The 17,993-nt window shown below is 42.7% G+C and overlaps 2 protein-coding genes across 1 annotated transcript in view; both read left to right on the forward strand.

Annotated features, from left to right (window-relative positions):
- LOC140687542 (trafficking protein particle complex subunit 9-like) overlaps nt 1-17,993 on the forward strand; it is a 518,046-nt gene that overhangs the window by 364,178 nt on the left and 135,875 nt on the right.
- LOC140687533 (uncharacterized) overlaps nt 1-17,993 on the forward strand; it is a 119,051-nt gene that overhangs the window by 49,339 nt on the left and 51,719 nt on the right. Inside the window, exons 9-12 of the mRNA XM_072944649.1 lie at nt 11,449-11,620; nt 11,729-11,784; nt 12,074-12,213; nt 16,647-16,865. Coding sequence (XP_072800750.1) covers nt 11,449-11,620; nt 11,729-11,784; nt 12,074-12,213; nt 16,647-16,865 — 587 coding nt within the window. The remainder of the gene's footprint in view (nt 1-11,448; nt 11,621-11,728; nt 11,785-12,073; nt 12,214-16,646; nt 16,866-17,993) is intronic.

The raw sequence follows: 17,993 nt of genomic DNA on the forward strand, positions 1-17,993 counted from the left end.
AGATTTTGTTCCTTAACTTCATGCAGTAAAGAATTCAAGAGCAAGCCAGTGTTGAGTAAAGGTAGATTTATTCAGAGAGATACATTGATAGGCAAGAGAAACTTCACGAGGTGTGGGGGTTTGATGCTCATATTAGAAGTAGGTACACACTCCACACATTGTGGGCCTTCCTCAAAGAGGGAGAGAGAGTGGTGACCGCGAGGTGGCACTGTGTTGCTTGTTTTCTTGGGCTTGGTGGTTTCATATGCTAATAAGTAGAAGGACCAGCCTTAGGGCAAGGGGCTAGGATTCCCAGGGAGTTGGCCATTTCCCACCCTTTGACCTTTTGTGGCTAGCATTGGGACTGCCATGTTGCCTGGGGCATGTTATTCACCAAGTTACTATTACAATGGATGTTTACTGAAGCTCAAGATCTGCTAGAAGTTAAATCTCTTCATCCTGAGCCTCAAGGCCTATTGGGGTTTGAATCCTTTAACATTTTGATGTTAATTGCTGTGGCCTTCCTTGAATGGCTGTGCTCTTCCCCCTTCCATCCTGTCTCACTGTGATGACACAGAGACAGCAAAGGTCGGGCCCTACCTGTACTCCTGCATTTAAAGGTGGGAGGTGTGAGGTGGGCTTATGATGACCCTGAATGGTAAGAAAAATGTTTCAGATTTTCCTACGTGAGACATGGGGACCTGACAGCAACCTCCGCAGATTTATCTCATGGGCATTATCGCTTGTGTTGTTATAGAAACAACAGGCAAGCCAAGAAACAAGTATAACTCACAAGGTTGTAGTACTGAGATTTATTTCGCTGGCACGCTCAGAGGGGCTTCATTTCCAAAGCTCTGAGCACCTCCAAGACGTGCACATGAGGTTTTATAGGGTTAATTACAAGTATGGGGCTATTAGCCAATATGGCTCAAACAACAAAAAGCAAGGAATCAGTACACTGAAGCTTATCAATTTGGAACAGATCCCTTTACTGACAATTGTTGTCCTTGGATTTACGTGTTAGCTTATTAGCCCATTAAACTGACACTAAACTTCAGGTTTACCAGGTAGCTCAGCAAAACTTAGATCAGTAAACCGACACTTATCACACTTAGATTTGTGACTTAGCTTGTTAGCCCAGCTGGGGTTTTCCTTCACAGTGTCACTTATATTTTTTATTTTTCTTTTTATCTTTTTTTAAGTATTTAACCCAAATTTAATATCAGGGTTCTTTGGGAAAGAAATTTCTCTTTATCTTTTCTTTGGGGTTCTTTTGGGGGGGAGGTAATTAGATGTATTTATCTGTTAGTGGAGGCCCTGGGGCTTGAACCCAGGACCCCGTGCACGCTAAGCACATGCTCTACCACCCGCCCCTTCATCATTTTCTTTTTGCTTTAGCTGCCAAGAATCTTACAGCTGAATTTGTAGTCGGCCTTTAACACTTGCCCTGACTTCATGGAATCCATTTTTATGAGTTTATCTCCCCCTGGTTTCATTTAAGTATTGAATCTCCATTTTCTCTTCACTCTCCGTTTTGCATTTTTGTTGTTATGGTTGTTAAGCTGTGTTTAACAGAATTGTTTAAATTCTCTTTTAGCAAGAGGCTGAATGTAAATAAATATGTAAGCAAACAGCACAATTAAATGCTTTTATACATTCTGAGCTGTTTAGTAGTAACTTAAAAACCGAATTGAATATTAAAGTGATAGCATTTTAAAAATATGTTTTAATTTTTCATAAAAATATAGCTGATTTAAAATATGATATTAGTTTCAGGTGTACAATAGATGCTCCATTTATAGTTACTGTAAAACATTGTCTGTATTCCCTGTGTTGTAAGATACATCCCTCTAGCGTGTTTACATTACATGTTGCAGTTTGTATAAGAAAGTTGGGTAACGCAGAGTCTGGAACGTGGCTGTGTATGACTCAGGTTCACGCTCACCCTGCCTGTCAGAGCTCAGGCCTTCACTCCTTTCTGCAGGGGAGCGAGTGGAGGCAGCTCTCATCAGCGCTGGCACCACCCTCTGAGTGGCAGTGACAGCAGTGACTGTGTGTGGACGTGCAAATTGTTTTTCCAAGAGCTTTATATGCGTTTCTGCATTTAATAATCAAAGCCCTCCTGTGAGGAAGCGTTTTAAGTTTTTAATGCATAATATATTTTATTTTGATATTGATAGATTTCAAACCTCTGGAAAATTTACAGTAGTACAATAAACGCTTAGATACAGTTCACCTTATAGGGCACTATTTGGCTTTCTGTGTCTGGCTTATTTTAGCATAAAATTTCAAGGTTCTTCCATATTGTAGCCTGAATCAGTACTTTATTCTTTTTGTTTGATAATATCCTTTTCCATTTTTTTTGGTTTTAGTTTATTTAAAAATATTTTCATTGAAGTCTAGTCAGTTTATAATGTTGTGTCAGTTTCTTGTCTACAGCACAAGACTTCAGTTAAAAAGGAACATACCTGCATTCATTTTCATACTGTTTTTAAACATAAGTTACTATAAGATATTAAATATATTCTCCTGTGCTATACAGTATAAACTTGCTGTTTATTCTTTACATACTCAGTAACTGCAAATCTTGAACTCCCAATTTATTCCTTCCCCCACCCTCCCCCCTCTGGTAACCACAGTTTGTTTTCTGTGACTCTGTGTCTGTTTCTGTTCTGTAGATAAGTTTATTTTTTTGTTCCTTTCTTTTTTATTTTTTTAGATTCCACATGTCAGCAATCTCATGTGGTATTTTCCTTTCTCTTTCTGGCTTACTTCACTTAGAATGACATTCTCCATGTCCATTGATGTTGCTGCAAATGGCATTATTTTATTATTATTTTATGGCTGAATAGTAGTCTATTGGACAAATATGCTACAACCTCTTTATCCAGCCATCTGTCAGTGGACATTTCGGTTGTTTCCATGTCTTGCTATTGTAAATAGTGCTGCTGTGAACATTGGGGTGTAGGTGTCTTTTTTAATTAGGGTTCCTTCTGGATATATGCCCAGGAGTGGGATTGCTGGGTCATCTGGGAGGTCAAGGTTTTGTCTTTTGATGAACCTCTATACATTTTTCCACAATGGCTCCACCAAACTGCATTCCCACCACAGTGTAGGAGGGTTCCCAATTCTCCGCAGCCTCTCCAGTATTTATTGTCTGTGAACTTCTCAATGATGGCTATTCTGACTGGTGAGAGGTGATATTTGATTGCAGTTTTGATTTGCATTTCTCTGATAATGATATTGAACATTTTTTCATGTGCCTACTGGCCATTTGTGCGCCTTCATTGGAGAAATGTTTCTTTAGGACTTCTGCCATTTTTTGAATTGAATTGTTTGTTTTTCTTTCTTATTAAGTGTAAAAGCTGTTTACATATTCTGGGAATTAAGCCCCTAGCAGTTTCATTTATTGCAAATATTTTCTCCCATTCCATAGGTTGGTTGTCTTTTTGTTTTGCTTACTGTTTCCTTAGCTGTGCAAAAGTTTGTAAGTTTAATTAGATCCCTCTTGTATATTTTTGGTTGTTTTTCTATTGCTTGAGTAGACTGCTCTAGGAAAACATTGCTGAGATGTATGTCACATGTTTTGCCTTTGGTTGCTTCTAAGAGGTTTATAGTGTCTTGTCTATATGTTTAATTCTTTAACACATTTTGAATTCATTTTTGTGTATGCTGTGAGGGAGTAGTCTAACTTCATTGATTTACATGCAGCTGTGCAGTTTTCCCTGCACCATTTGCTGAAGAGGCTGTCTTTACTCCATTGTATGTTCTCACCTCCTTTGTCAAAGTTTCAATGACCAAAAGTTTGTGGGCCTATTCTTGGTAAATGTGTTTATCCGTTCATTGATGGATGGATATTGTTAGTAACTTTTGGCTACTCTGAATGATACTGCTATGAATATTGATGTGAAATTTTTATGAGAATATGTTTTCATTCTGTTGGCTGTACAGTTGGCCCTCCATATCTGTAGTTTCCACTACATGGATCCAGATGGCTGATTGTAAAGGGACTCGAACATCCTTGGATTATGGTATCCAGGGTGTGGGGTTCCTGAAACCAACCCCCCAAGGGTATTGAGGGATGACTCTACATATAGGAGTGGAATTGCTGAGCCGTATAACTCTAAGCTTTTGAGGAAATACCAGGCTTCTCCAAAGAAGTTGCACAATTGTCCCTTTCCCCTTGCCGCATATGAGGTTTCTCTGCCTCCTGAACGACATTTGTTATTGTCCGTGATTTGGTAATAACCATCCTAGTGGGTGTAAAATGAGATCTCATTTTGATTTTGATTTGTCTAGTGATGTTGAGCATCTTTTCATATGCTTATTGGCCATTTGTATATGTATCTAAATTCGTGGTAAATTTAAAAATTGGGTCTGTTTTATTGTATTGTTCTGTTGTAAGAATTCGTTATATATCCTGGATGCTACTCTCTTATTAGATACATGTTTTGCAAAATTGTTCTTCTATTCTGCACATTGTCTTTCACTATATTTTTTTAAACATTAAAACAATTTCTTTACAGGGGAGGTAGTTAGATGTACTGATTTATTTTATTTTTCTTGCTAAGCAAGCACTCTCTGACTTGAGATACCCATTTCCCCTGTCATTTCACTTTCTTGATGATGTCCTTTGTAAGAAAAGGGTTTTAATTTTGATGAAGTCCAGTTTATCTGCTTTTTTCTTCTATCACTTGTGCTCTTTGTATTGTATCCAGGAAACCAAAGCCTATCCTAGGACCACAAAGATTTATACTGTGTCTTCTTTTAGAAAGTTTATAGGTTTAATTTTTACATTTCTGTCTGTGATCTACTTTGTTTTAATTTTTATTTGTTATATAAAATATGGGTGTTCAGATTCCAGATTGATTCTTTTGCCTGCAGACACCCAGCTGTCCCTGCACAATTTGTTGAATAGACTATTCTTTCAATGGGGTGTTTTTGGCCCCCTAGTGGAAAACTGTCTGTAAATGTAAGTTTTTCCCCGTGGGTTTTTATTGTGTCTCATAGATTTATTTATCCAAACTTATGCCAGCAACATACTGACTTATTACTGTAGCATTTTACTACCTTTTAAAGTGAGTCCTCCAACTTTACTCTTCTTTTGCAAGGTTGTTTTGGCTATCCTGGGCCCCTTGCACGTCCATATTAATTTTGGGATCAGTTTTTCAATTTTTGCAAAGAAGTCAGCTGGAATTTTGATAGGGATTCCACTGTATATGTAGATCATTTTGAGGAGTCTTAATATTTTTAATAATACTGTCTATCATTCCATGGAAATGGGATGTCTTCCATATATGTAGATCTTTTAAAATTTATTTTGGTGATACTTCAAAAAGTTCAATGTACAAATCTTGTAAATTTTTGTTAAATGTATCTCTCATTTTATTTTTAATGCTGCTGTAATTGGAAATGCTGAGTTTCTTATGGGTGGGACTATATATCAATCTTCTTATTTCTAGAATTCCTTAACAGCAATTACCCTAATTATATATTTGCTACTTAAATCTATCCACAACAATTCCCCACCCCGTGTTATAAGAAACCAAGACCCAAGTTAAGCTACCTGAGCACCTATGTGGAAATGTGAAATGAGACCCTTGGGTGGGGCTTTGTGCAGATGATACTGGAGCTTATTCAGGATGGCTTCATCGTAATTTCTTTTAAACAACCCTTTCGGTGTATTTAGTCAGATACATTAAGAACATGCCCTTTTGATGTGCGGAGTAGCTAAGACTATGATTTTCAAATAATTTCTAATGAGAGTGTTGTTCTTGAAACCTAATTTGCATCAATCTTTGAAGATTTATGTTTCAGGGGCTTTGACTAAAGAACACCTGTCTTTAATCAATAACGACAACTAAATGCTCAAGCAACATGTAAGAGCTTGAGCAAACTGCCCCTACCCCATAGTGCTGGGTGCCTGCAGCTGCAACTGGAGTCAGCGCTTACCTATCCCAGTACGCTTGTGTTGATCTGCTCAAAGTGGTTCGTCCAACAGTTTGTCAGTAGTCTGTTGGACAAAGTCATTAAAAATTGATTGAAGGTTGCTGGAATGCAATATAATCTTATTAATATTAATTAAGCACATATTGAGTGCTTATTGTATGATGGAATTGTCCCTCAGCCTCACATGAATATTATTTCTCCTAAAACCTCACATATTTCCTTGTTAATCTCACTTTACAGATAAGGAGACAGACAATTAGGTCTTCTCTCTTTTGGGGGAGCTCATTATCAATGATGGGAAGTTATAAGGAAAAAGATATTGATTCATCATGAGAAAACATTTTTCTGAGGGTCAGCAAAGAAGAAGATGAACACTGAAGAAGGTGATCATTGTTCAAGTGAGACAAGCCCTGGGTTGTGCGGAGTCAGCATCCCTGTCCTAGAGAAGGCACGTGTAGAGCTGCGTACTGGGTGAGGCGGCGCGGCTGCGCAGGGAACGCGGATGCTGGGCCGTTGGGCTGTGCTCAGGCCCGGTGGGGCTTTCTCCTAAGGGCAGTGGACCATCATTGACAGATTTTATGTTGGAGAGTGGGGTGCTCTCGTAGTTCACTTTTGTCTTGTACAGTGCTTGGAAACATTTAGAAGGCTTGGCAGGAGGTGATGTGATGAGTCAGAGTAGGGTGGCTGCGAGGTGTAGCAGTGTTCAATTTTCAAGTTGTTTTCAGGCCCAGGCTTGTGGCTCAGTAGCCGTGTCAGTTTGAATGACGCACTCAAGGAAGTGAAACAATTTATCTAATCAATTGAAGCAGTGATGTACCCAATTCCCAGGACTGTTGTGGAGATCCAGTGAGATAACGTTTGCAGTGTGCAGCATGGTCCCAGCACAGAGTCAGTGCTGAGTGAGTGCCAGTGAGTATCTGGTAGGTCAGGTGTGGGTGGTGGGACTCGGTGTCTGAGGATATCTGGGCCCTGAAGGAGGGGTCCATTCACATCTGTGAGTGATGGGTCTGAGTTGGGAGAGGCACGGAGAACTTAGCCCCGGACCAGAGGCCCTGGGCAGGACGGCTATTGGAGGAGCACCGTGAAGTCAGCTCTTTGCAGGTGGAGTTGGAGGTGCCCTTGTGACATCTAAGTGCAGTGTCACGAGCTGAAAGAGGAGGTCTGGGCCAAGGCTGTGCATTTTCGAATAATGTCAACTCCTGAGGACACCGAAGTATTGATCACTGAACGGAAGTCATACTTTACAGGACAAATGAATAGTAGTATCACCTCTGTCATCAAAGCTCACGTCTATTTATTCATCACTCAGTTTGCTAATTGGGTACTTACAGAGCTCACTTCACCGTCCTCCCGTGGGCTCAGGCTCCACAGAAAAGAGCTGGTGTGTCTTCCTCTTTTCCAGAAGAAGACACATTTAGCTTGTAGCCTTTTGTACCTCGCCAGACTTAGGATATTAGTTTGTTGGTTTAATTGTATTTTCTGTTGGCCATGTCCTGACAGGAGAGAAATTTTACCTCATGGTCATGTTTCAATTAGCTGTTACTGAGAATTGCTGATCTGATACATAGTGTATGTATTATATTAACTTTGTAGAGTAGTTATCATTTTTCTGTCTTTGCCCTTTAATTTTGATTGCCCCTTCAGTGTTCTATCCTTTTTGGGGCCTTATTTTTTTTTAATTAAAAAATGTCTGTTAACAGTTAAGAAAACAAAAACAAAGAAAAAATGCACATGGGAGCTAAATTTAGAAAATGTCTAGTGTGTTTTCTATCTCGGCAATGGAGGGTTCTAGAAACTCGTGAAAACTTTCATTACACAAGTTCCTTAAAATGCTGATTAAGAAATAAAACCTTCCTTCCTCATCTTTCAAGCTGCACAACAAATTGTCAAGAAAGTGAGGGGAAATTCTCAGAAGCCAAGACAAATGAGAAAGCAGGGTTTCTGGGAGATATGTGAGCCTTAGAATCCCTGGGGTGCTGGTTCGATCCTGAACTGATTTTCAGTTGCCTTGACAGGAGGGCAGGATGTGAGCCCCAGGCCTCTGACACTAGGAGTTGGATGGGGGATCATATTATGGGCCAAGCCCATCCTGAGGATCTTGGTTTACTAAAGGGTGAAATAGGAAAAAAAAAATTCCTCAAGGCAAGAAAATAAAGAAAGTCAATTTTGTTGGAAGAGGGGAAAAATAACAAATCCAAAGTAAGGATATAATTTAAAGTTGTTCTGGCATTAGAGTGACCACAAACACCTGGCAGAAAAGCACAGATACTCCTTGATTGATAAGTTGTGTTTTGAATGAATCAGTGAACAGCCATTCTGAAAAAGGCCTCCAGAGTCTTGTGGATCAAGATACTGGACAGCAAACACCTCCCTTCCAAGGTCTCATTCAAATAACCAGAAAGGTTTTAAAGGAAAGAAGCCATGATCATAGTTCTATTTATTAACATTTCTATATGCTACGAATTCAGAGGTGACTATGTAGTTGTCTCCTCTATTATGGACCTTACTTTCTCTTTGGGGAGACAAAATGACATAGTTGGTAATCTTGGTGGAGGGAGGTGTTAGTCTGTTGCACTTAGCCAGGAGAGGAGATTAAGAAAACAGTGAAGGGTGGGTGAAATTTTTAGCTGAGGACAGTCTTGTTCACTTGGCTTTTAATTGCAGGCTCAATGAGCTGTCACTGGAGGGACTAGATCTTACAGAGGATGGACTTAGCTCAGGCCTCATTGGAATGGACAAATGAACCTGGAGAAAGACAGTCAAATCTGTGCAGACATTAAAGTTCACTTGAACGTGCTGCATCCCTGAGCCAAAGATAGGACAAATATGCAGCAATTCTTGAGGACAGAAGAGTGGTTTTTAAGGTTCTCCAAGAATGAATCCAATGGAACCGAGATGGCCATTTGTCAAACTGAGACTTTGTTCTTTGGACGGTGAACCCAGCAAGGGTATTGGCCTTTTATATGTTTCCATTTGTCTTTAATACATGTCTGTTGATGAGGACATGGGCACAAATGTTTGACACCTTGTCGAGGCGATTTTGGATACCTGCCTAGAAGCACGGGCACAGTTGCGGCTGCTTCATACATCTTGCAGCCCGTCCCTTTCCCCGGCTCCGTGATCACGGCAGAGTGGTTCCTTGTTGACCTGTCCGTTTCCTCTGTGACATCATAACCCATGAAAAGACCGGAGCATATTAACTTGGCTTTGTTAAAGTCAAAGAAACAGATCAAATATGGAGTCAGATTTGTTCTTTCCTATTTCAGTACTACCATGGAGATGGCAGTTTGGGCAGCTTTTTGTAGTGTCCTTCAGGCTTTCTCTCTCAGCTTCTGGGCGCCTCTATTGAAAACCCTTCATTGCGGTCTGGCCTGCTGGTAATGCACACTGCCTGTTTTGCCCTGAAGATGTGTTCTGTTTATAAACTCATCTCTACTCCTTGGAAAACAGCTCAAGAAAAACTCAGTTGGTTTTCCACCAGCCATGGGCAGGGGTGAGGTATACCATGTTATTATTTCATAAAATAATAGTAATAATAGTAATAGTAATAGTACTAGAAATAATAATAGTATTATAATAATAATAATAATATAAAAGAAGTCTTAAAACAGGACTGAGCACACTGGAGAGTGTCAATAAATGCTTTCTGGCTTAAATCAAAACTGATGACTTAGTGATTCCATGGCTGCTGTATTTGCTAAGCTAGTTACTCCTTTGCTCCATTACACATTATTTTAACTGAAAAAGAAATGCAAGCAAATGGTTAAAAAAAAAACTCAGACAGAGCACAAAAATACACAAGTGAAAGAAGTTTTCCCTCATCCTCTGTTCTTTCAGCCCTGTCTGGAGATGCCACTGTTTACTATCTTTTGGGTGCTTTTCCAGATATGCTTTGCACATTCCCACCTATGTATGTAAATTCCTTTAAAATTTTAGTTATTTTTAACTTAAAGAGATTTAAACCCTCAAGTGGCTTCTGCCCGGGTAATAGAACAGAACAAATCTGACTCCATATTAGATCTGTTCCTTTGAATTTAACCCTATGCTCTGTCTCCTAGGCTTCATCTTGCTTGTAAAAAATTGTTGCCTAGAGCCTGAAATACACAGGAGAGCTTATTCTGAAGCTCTGACCTTTAAGGATATTTAACACTTTTTCATTCATTAAAAGATAGCAAATTGCAGAATAGAAAATACCGTTTGTTTTGTTGGAGATTTACAGGGATCTGACCCACGCAGATAGCTGTAAGAACAAATGATTCTAACAAGAAGGAATTCCTACACTAAGAAGTTTGCAACAACCAAGCGCGTAGGAAAGGAGCCTGAATTGTGACTTGGGGAGATGGTTTTCCAGAACATTAGTTTGCCAACTAGGTCTACAGAAACTTGCTATTCCAAGCCCCAACATCTGGTTTCCAAACTTATTGGCCTGTCCTGCACTGAGGAGAATGAATTTGGACTTGGTAACACTCCTATCTACCTAGAAAGCTGGGCACTGGAGCTGAGTGTTATGGAAACAGGCCAGCCAAGAAACAAGCACCAATCGGAGTGCTGGAGTACTCAGAATTATTATGCCGGCGGGCTCAGAGGGGCTTCTGCTCCGAAGTTCTGAGCACCTCCAAGACGTGCACATGAGGTTTTAAATACTTCAATACAAGTAAGGGGATATTAGCCAATAAGACTTAAAGAACAAAAAGCAAGGAATCAGTACACTGGAGCTTATCAATTTGTAATAGATCACGTTACTGACACTTGTTGAGCTTGGAATTACGAGTTAGGTTGTTAGGCCAATAAACTGACACTAAACTTCAGATTTACGAGATAGCCCAGCAGAACTTAGATCAGTAAACCGACACTTATCACACTTAGATTTGTGACTTAGCTTGTTAGCCCAGCTGGACTTTTCCTTCACATGAGGACAGCTCTCCCACCCCCAGGAAACCACTGTGAGCCCTTGATGTTTCCACTAGGGTGGGGTATGGTTTACCCAGGAGGGATGGGGACTATGCACCAACACTCAGGCAGTCTGCTCTGTCTGGGGCTCTGATCTTGTACCACACCACTCCCCCCAGCCCAACACCTGGGACAGTGGAGCTAAGGCAGTGATCCTTCCTGCCTGTTTCCCAGCGTGTAAAAGGGGAATATGTGCTCTTCCCAAGGAAGTTCTGAGCGACAACACCTGCGGGTGCTTGGTTCTCAGAGCAACAGAAAACCCAGCTCCGCATGGGGGCAACGGGTGTGATCCCCGTAGTGTTTCTGCAGAAGCATCTGATGGAGGGCTGGATCAGGGAGGTAAAACATGAGCTGCGAGACTTGAACGGTTACAGAAGGGTACAAAGGTAGGCCTGCCATCTCAGGGTGCCCTAGAGGTAAAGTTTTTTCTCTCCAACTCCGCTACGACACTCCCCTATCCAGACCCATCCCTTCTCTGCTCTTCCTGTCCATCTGTATCCCTCCACTTTTCCCCTCTTCTCCACCCGCTCCCATCTTCTCCCTCCCTCGCTGTCCCACCTTCTCTCGCAGAATCCAGAGGATCCATGTCCCTCCTGCGCATGCGCTGTCGGTGCCTGGTGGTCCGCTGGTTCGAAGCTCCATGTCCAAGCCGGGGATTGGCCCCAAATGCTTCTCAACTCTGTCGCCCGTTAGGCCTTTGGTTCCTGCCTGGGGCCGGGGCTTCTGGCTGTGGAAGTGCAAGGTGGGGGGCTCCCGGGAAAGGGTTCAGGCGGCTTCGGGAGGGTGATCTGCCTTTCACAGCCCCCAAGGGCGCCAGTCAGCCCCTGTTCAGCTGAATTTCTCTGGCCAGACCCTTCTGACAGCACCACCTGCCCCGGCGCCCCGGCCACAGCTGTCCAGGTCCAGGTGTGCGCCTGCCACCTCTCACGCAGCCGGGATCCCCTCAGTCCACGGCTGGCGTCCCCTTCCCCTCTCCCGCCCGCGAGTCCTCTCCTCCCGGGCTTCCTCTCCTCGGCCGCCTGCCCGTCCCCACCAATGGGCGGGCTGTTTCCCGGGGGGGCGTGGTCTGCGGACCTGGACGGGAGCGGGCGGCTTATGCTGGTGCTGGGGCTGGCCTCCGAGCGGGGCTGCAGCCCGCACCCCCCCTTTCCCTCCCCCCTAGGGCTGCCCTCCTTTCCCTTTCACCCTCCCTCAGGACCAGCTCAGTGGCGTGTGTGCTGCTCCCGGGGCTGAGGGCCTCTGGCTGTAGCGCCCAGCTTCACCTGGTGGAGTCGGGAAAAGGGAGCATCAGTGCTGAGCAAGCTTCTGTCTCCTCCCTCAGTGTTTCTGCCGCAGGTAAGTACCTTGAACACTTTCAGGTGTTATGATGGCGGTGCTTGTTGATGTCACGTGTTTTTATAGTGAGAGGGATTAACAGTGGTGAAAGCAGGGCTTGGTTCTGTTAAAAATGAGCTGAAGGCATGAAGCTGTGATATCCTCCTTCCTTCCCTCTCCAAGGGTGAAACGTGTGACCGTCGATTTTAAAAAGACAGTTACAGTCCCTAACTAGCCCAGCCCAGCTAGTGTGTGTTAACAGGAACAGCATCACCAGAGGCCTTGGAGACCCAGGGATATTGCAGTCCTAAAGAACTCCTGGCACAGTTTGGTTTGTATTGGTTTTTTGTTTTTCTTAAATTGTGGGACAGACTAGTGGTATAAAAAGAAAAATATTTGTCAAGAAATATTTTTTCATATAACAGCGTTATTGTGATATAGTTCACACACCATGAAGTACATCCATTTAAATGGTAAAATTCAGCAGCTTTTAGCATATTCACAGTTGTGCAACCATTATTATTCCAGAACGTTTTTATCACTTCAGAAAGAGCAGTGGAAATTAATGACCTATCCACCCCTCCCCAGTGGTGGTTCTAAAGAAATTTCTTGGCTAATCTTGACCATAAATTCACTTGTTATATTCCAAGAAAAATCTGGTAGGAATTCTAATCAGAATTGCAATGAATCTGTCTATCAAAACAGGAAGAATTAACGTCTTTATGGCACAAACTTCTTCTACCCATGAATATATTTCGGACCCTGTATTTTCCTCTGTCCAGAGCCTGGCCCATGGGAAGTCCTCACTACTTGTTGGGCTTGTGAATGATGAGATTCTATACATCGTTAGTTGCAGCTGTAGCCTTTCACAGAAGAGAAAAGTAACCTCAGTGAAACAAGTGACTCTCTGATGGTCAGAAAGAGTGACAGCCATTGCTGGAGTGATCCAGTGGACTTGGTGTTTGCAACCAGAATTCTCCACCACCTACAGCTAAGGGGATTAGAGTGTTCTTTTATTTTTTCTTAATGGCATTGCTTTTATTTTTACTTATTTTTTAAATTATTTTTTATTTAAGTGTAGTCAATTTACAATGTTAGTTTCAGGTGTACAGCAGAGATTCAGTTATAAACATATGCATATGTATATATATATGTTTTAGATTGTTTTTAGTATAACTCATTACAAGAAATTGAATATAGTTCCCTGTGTTATATAGCAGGTCCTTGTCATTTATTTTATATTTACTAATTTGTATCTGTTAATCCCTCCTTTCCTGCCTGCTAAATACAGTTTGCTTTCTATGTCCATGAGTCCATTTATAGGAGCACCATTTTTCCTAGTAATATATGCTCTTTGGCTGCTTTCAGTTTCAGTAATTCCATCTTATCTGTGGGCGCTTTTCTTCTGGTGGTCTTTATGTGGTTTGCACACGTGGTAATAGAGATCTTTATTTGGGAGAACTCCAGGTCTCGTGTAGTCCCTGGTACAGAATGCCCACTGAATTGATGATTGAACTGGGAAAAAAACACAGTAAATGCTGGAATTTCCACTATGGTTGAGAATTCCAGGTTTCAATAACCTGTTTAGACAACCTTAATATTGGCTGCACCCATACTGGGTAATTTGGTGGACATTCATGGTATGGTGGTGTAGAGACGGGGCCTTATATTCTTCTTCTCTTTCTATTTTCTAACACTCATTCTCCTGGGCCTTCCAGATCCTCCCCCAGAAGTGCCCAGGGCTGGCTTGGTGCTGCACTGAGGCAATATTTGTTAATAACGCCCTTTCCTCTTCTCCTCTGAGCCTCCGTTTCTTTCTGTGCACAATGAGCGCTTAGACTAGATAAATACTTTTCAGTTTCTTTTAAAGCCATGTTTCCTTTGAGAAACAGAAAATGCAAATATCTCCTCTCAACCCAACCCTTTAGATTTTGGTATGTCCTCCAAGGAGTGACATAGCTCTTTGTGAAAAATTGATGTGATTTTGATTGCAGGTGACACAGAAAAGACTCTTCAGAGATTTATTGCAGGGAGAGGGCAGGAAAGAGGCAGTATGTGACACTTTCTAGTTTGAGCAACGGAGCAGGGACTTGGATTTAAATACGGTGTCTGACGTGGCCTCTCTCTAATCTTGTAGAATGTGATAAACTTCTCTACCTCAGTTTCTTGATGTGTCAAGTTGGGGTGATAATATTTTAAGGCTTCTGTGAAACATTATACAAATAAGACATTTGTGTCTCGGTAGAAACAAGATCTGCTAGGGATTCAGGGATTTGTTTAAAAAAAATTGTTGTCCATAGCACTCTGTCTGTGTGTATTTAGACGTTCCTGGAGGGTGAGGGTGAGTCTAAAGTCCATTGTGGGACAGGTGGCCCATATTTCTCTGTGTCCCAGTTTACCCCCTACTCCCCAGTCCTCTTCCTCAGTCCAGGATGAAGTTCCCTAGTAGATTTACACAGAGGTCTTGTGGAAATGGCTTTTCATTTTATTGTTTCACCAAGAAGGGCTGCCATCATGATCTCTGTGGTCAGGTTTTGAAGGGCTGCCATCATGATATCTGGTAAGAATTCTATGCAATTTGGAGTTCCAATTTAATGAAAAGAAAAAAATTACAAATAGAAAATTAGAACAAGGGTGGTGACAGGGGCTCTTTTAAGTGGACACCATTAGCTTTGTTAGCTTCAGGTGCTGTGGCCTGTTGCCACGAGGACCCATCCTCTTGCTCTGAAGTTGGAGGGACTAGTGGGCTCAGTGGGAATGTTAACTGAGTGTATCTCATGGGCTGGGCATTGTCCTATTTGTACTGTGTGTTCCTTATTTGAGACAGTGAGCTCACCTAACCTCGATAACCTCTTTAAAATATTAGACTTTTAATTTTGAGATGTAATGTAGATTCCCATGTGGTAGTAAGAGATTATATGGAGAGGGCCTATGGGCCCTTTGCCCAGTTTTCTTAATGGTTCCATCTTGCAGTGTTGGGGTACAATTCATTACTGACTCACTAACAATTTGAGGTTTGTGTTATTGCCCTTATTTCTATTCACGATTAAACTGGGGCTTCGTGAAGCACGCAGGCCTGTCCAGGTCACCCACATTGTTAATGCAGAGTCGGGTGAACGTGGGCTTGGGATTTCCAGGCAGTACCATTATGATGGTTTGTGGCAGGGAGCAGCATTCACTTTGCTTGTTTATTCATTCATTCAACAAACATTTATTGAGTAAACTCTGTGGGTCAGATGCTTTCATAGAGTTATCTGATTCTTCAGCAGTACTGAGAATCAGGTAATGTTTATATTTTTTAATCTGAGAAAATTAGCTCTGAGAGGTTATAACCCCCCCAAAGGAAGTATAACTCATAAAGGAGGGATAGAACATGTGTACAGTCACCTCCTTTTATGCAGGTGGTACCCTATGCATTTTACATTTTCAAACATCCGTAATCCAGATATATTCTTGTAAGGCAAGGCATTTTTTAATTGAAGTATAGTCAAGTTTACAATGTTGTGTCAATTGCAAGGTGTTTTTTGACTTTTGAATTAAAAAATACTTTTTCAGCTGGGTAATTAGGTGTATTTACTTGTTTCATTTTTAAAATGAGGTACTGGGGTTTGAACCCAGGACCTCGTACATGCTAAGCATATGCTCTACCAATGAACAATACCCTCTACCCCAAGGCAAGTTTTCTTATCCATTATTATGAAGCTTAGGAGTTCAAATAAATTGAATAGGAATCCAGATCTTTTGATCCTACTGTGGTCCTTTTCTTTATATTCTGCTGAAGGGGGTTGGGGAAGCATTTCCTTTGTTCATTTCTTTATTCAGCATTTTTGAGCAGTGACTTTGCATCAGGGCCTTGCTAGGTGCTTGGAAATAGAAAATAAGAAATGACCTTTCTCTGCAGAGGCAGGAAGCCTAGACCAAAAGCTGGGTAATGTGATCGAGCTACAGTAGCCATATGCAGACTCTGAGGACAAACTGTACCCTTGGATTTGCTTTGGCTTCCCTTGTCTTCTGGCTGGTACACACCAGGTCACCGCAACCCAGATGGGCCCGTAGCACACAGCAGAGAATGTACCTCGATCTCCTCCCCCTCTCGGCAGGGCCTGCAACATGAGCATCCCTGACTACGTGCAGTGTGCTGAGGACCACCAGACTCGTCCCGTTGTGGTCCAATCCATAGAGATCATCTCAGAGGAGAATTTCTTTTGCATCTATCAGCTACTCACCTCGGTTAGCCATATCAGCCCTTGTGGCTCCCAGTGGACACTCTGTATCCACTACAGGCACCGCTATGTGCCCGAGAATCGGTGGAGCGTCTTCCAGAAACACCCCAAGGTCGTGGGCCTTGTCACCATTACCGAATGTCTCTCTGCCAAGGCCTTCGAGAAGCTCCACATGCAGAGGAGCTGTATGGCACATCGCTTAATGACTCTCAGCTTTTTGTCTTTGTGCAGCATGGGGAGGTAGCCGAGCAGACGCGCACCGACGTTGCCTTCAATCTAAGAGTACTGCAGGGTGGTGGAGAAGAGGATCGAGGACTTCACTGAGTCACTCTTCATCTTGCTCAAGTCCAAGTGGCTGGATGGTGGCCCCAAGAATTCTGGGGACAAGATCCCCCTCCCCTACATCCCGTTTGAGAAGGAGGACTTCATGGGACTGGACACAGACAGCAGGTAAGTTTACCTGGAAGCCAGTCCACCTTGGCTGTGTGCTGGATTGCTTCCCTACATCCAGAAAGGGATCAGCAAGGAAGAAGTCAATCTTGTAGCCAAGGGGGGAGGGAGGTGCAGCCCGCCGGTTTCCAGACATTTCAAAGTGAATCCGCCTTTGTTTCAGAGAGATCCTTTTAGGGTTAGTGTGGACACTTACTCCCGCTTTACAGCCAGGAACATGGTGGGACCCCTGGAGTTGCTGTCCAATAAAGTAGCCAAAGCCACTGATGCTAGGAGCACTGGGGAGGAGGCTGGACTCAGCTGAGATGTGCTGTAGGTCAAATGCACATCAGACGCTGAGGCTTGTCTAGTAAAAGTACATAAACTATCTCTTTACTTCCTATATTGATTACATGTCAAAATAATAGTATTTTACATACAGTAGATTAAGTAAGATCTGTTCTTAAAATCACATTCTAGTATTTGTTTTTTGTTTGTTGGTTTGTTTCTTTGTTTCAAATTTTAAACGTGGCAACTGGGAAACTTTCTTTACATGGCTCTCATTTCATTTCTGTTGGGCAGCCTGTCCTGGTACATGCTCATCCCTTTGCTTATAGATGAGATGCTGAGCCCCGAGAGGCAGAACGAGGCGCTGGTTGAGCTGCGGCTGGAGCCGCTGTCACCTGCCTCCCAGGCCCAGCACCTTTTCAGCTCAGGCCATCTCTTCCTGCCCGACAGCCACCATGCCAAGTTAGGACATCAGAAACACCGCCAGGGACTTCCTAATGAACTCCTTATGCAGGGAAAGGCGTATCACGGTGTATGGGACAGAGCAGGGAAATGTTCATTCCCACTTTGTCCCTGTGATTAAGTCAATGGCCCCACTTTGCCTCGGAAGTACAGATGAGCTCTTCTGGGCTGCCTACTCCCCACCTTCTGCTCTGTTTCCCCATATATCTATCGTGTTGTCCCTCGGGCTGAAGAGGGTGAGATGCCTTTGCCGAGACGTGGTCCCCCTTTGCTGGGGTGAGTGAGGGAAGCTGTGTCCCCCCGGCCTACGGCCTCGGTCCATGAGTCTGGAGAGGGCCCATGGTGGTCCCACAGGTGGCGGTCAGAAGACCTGGCATGTGCTACCGGGCCCGCTTTGGA

The sequence above is a fragment of the Vicugna pacos genome, chromosome 20, assembly GCF_048564905.1.
Source record: "Vicugna pacos chromosome 20, VicPac4, whole genome shotgun sequence".
NCBI lineage: Eukaryota > Metazoa > Chordata > Mammalia > Artiodactyla > Camelidae > Vicugna > Vicugna pacos.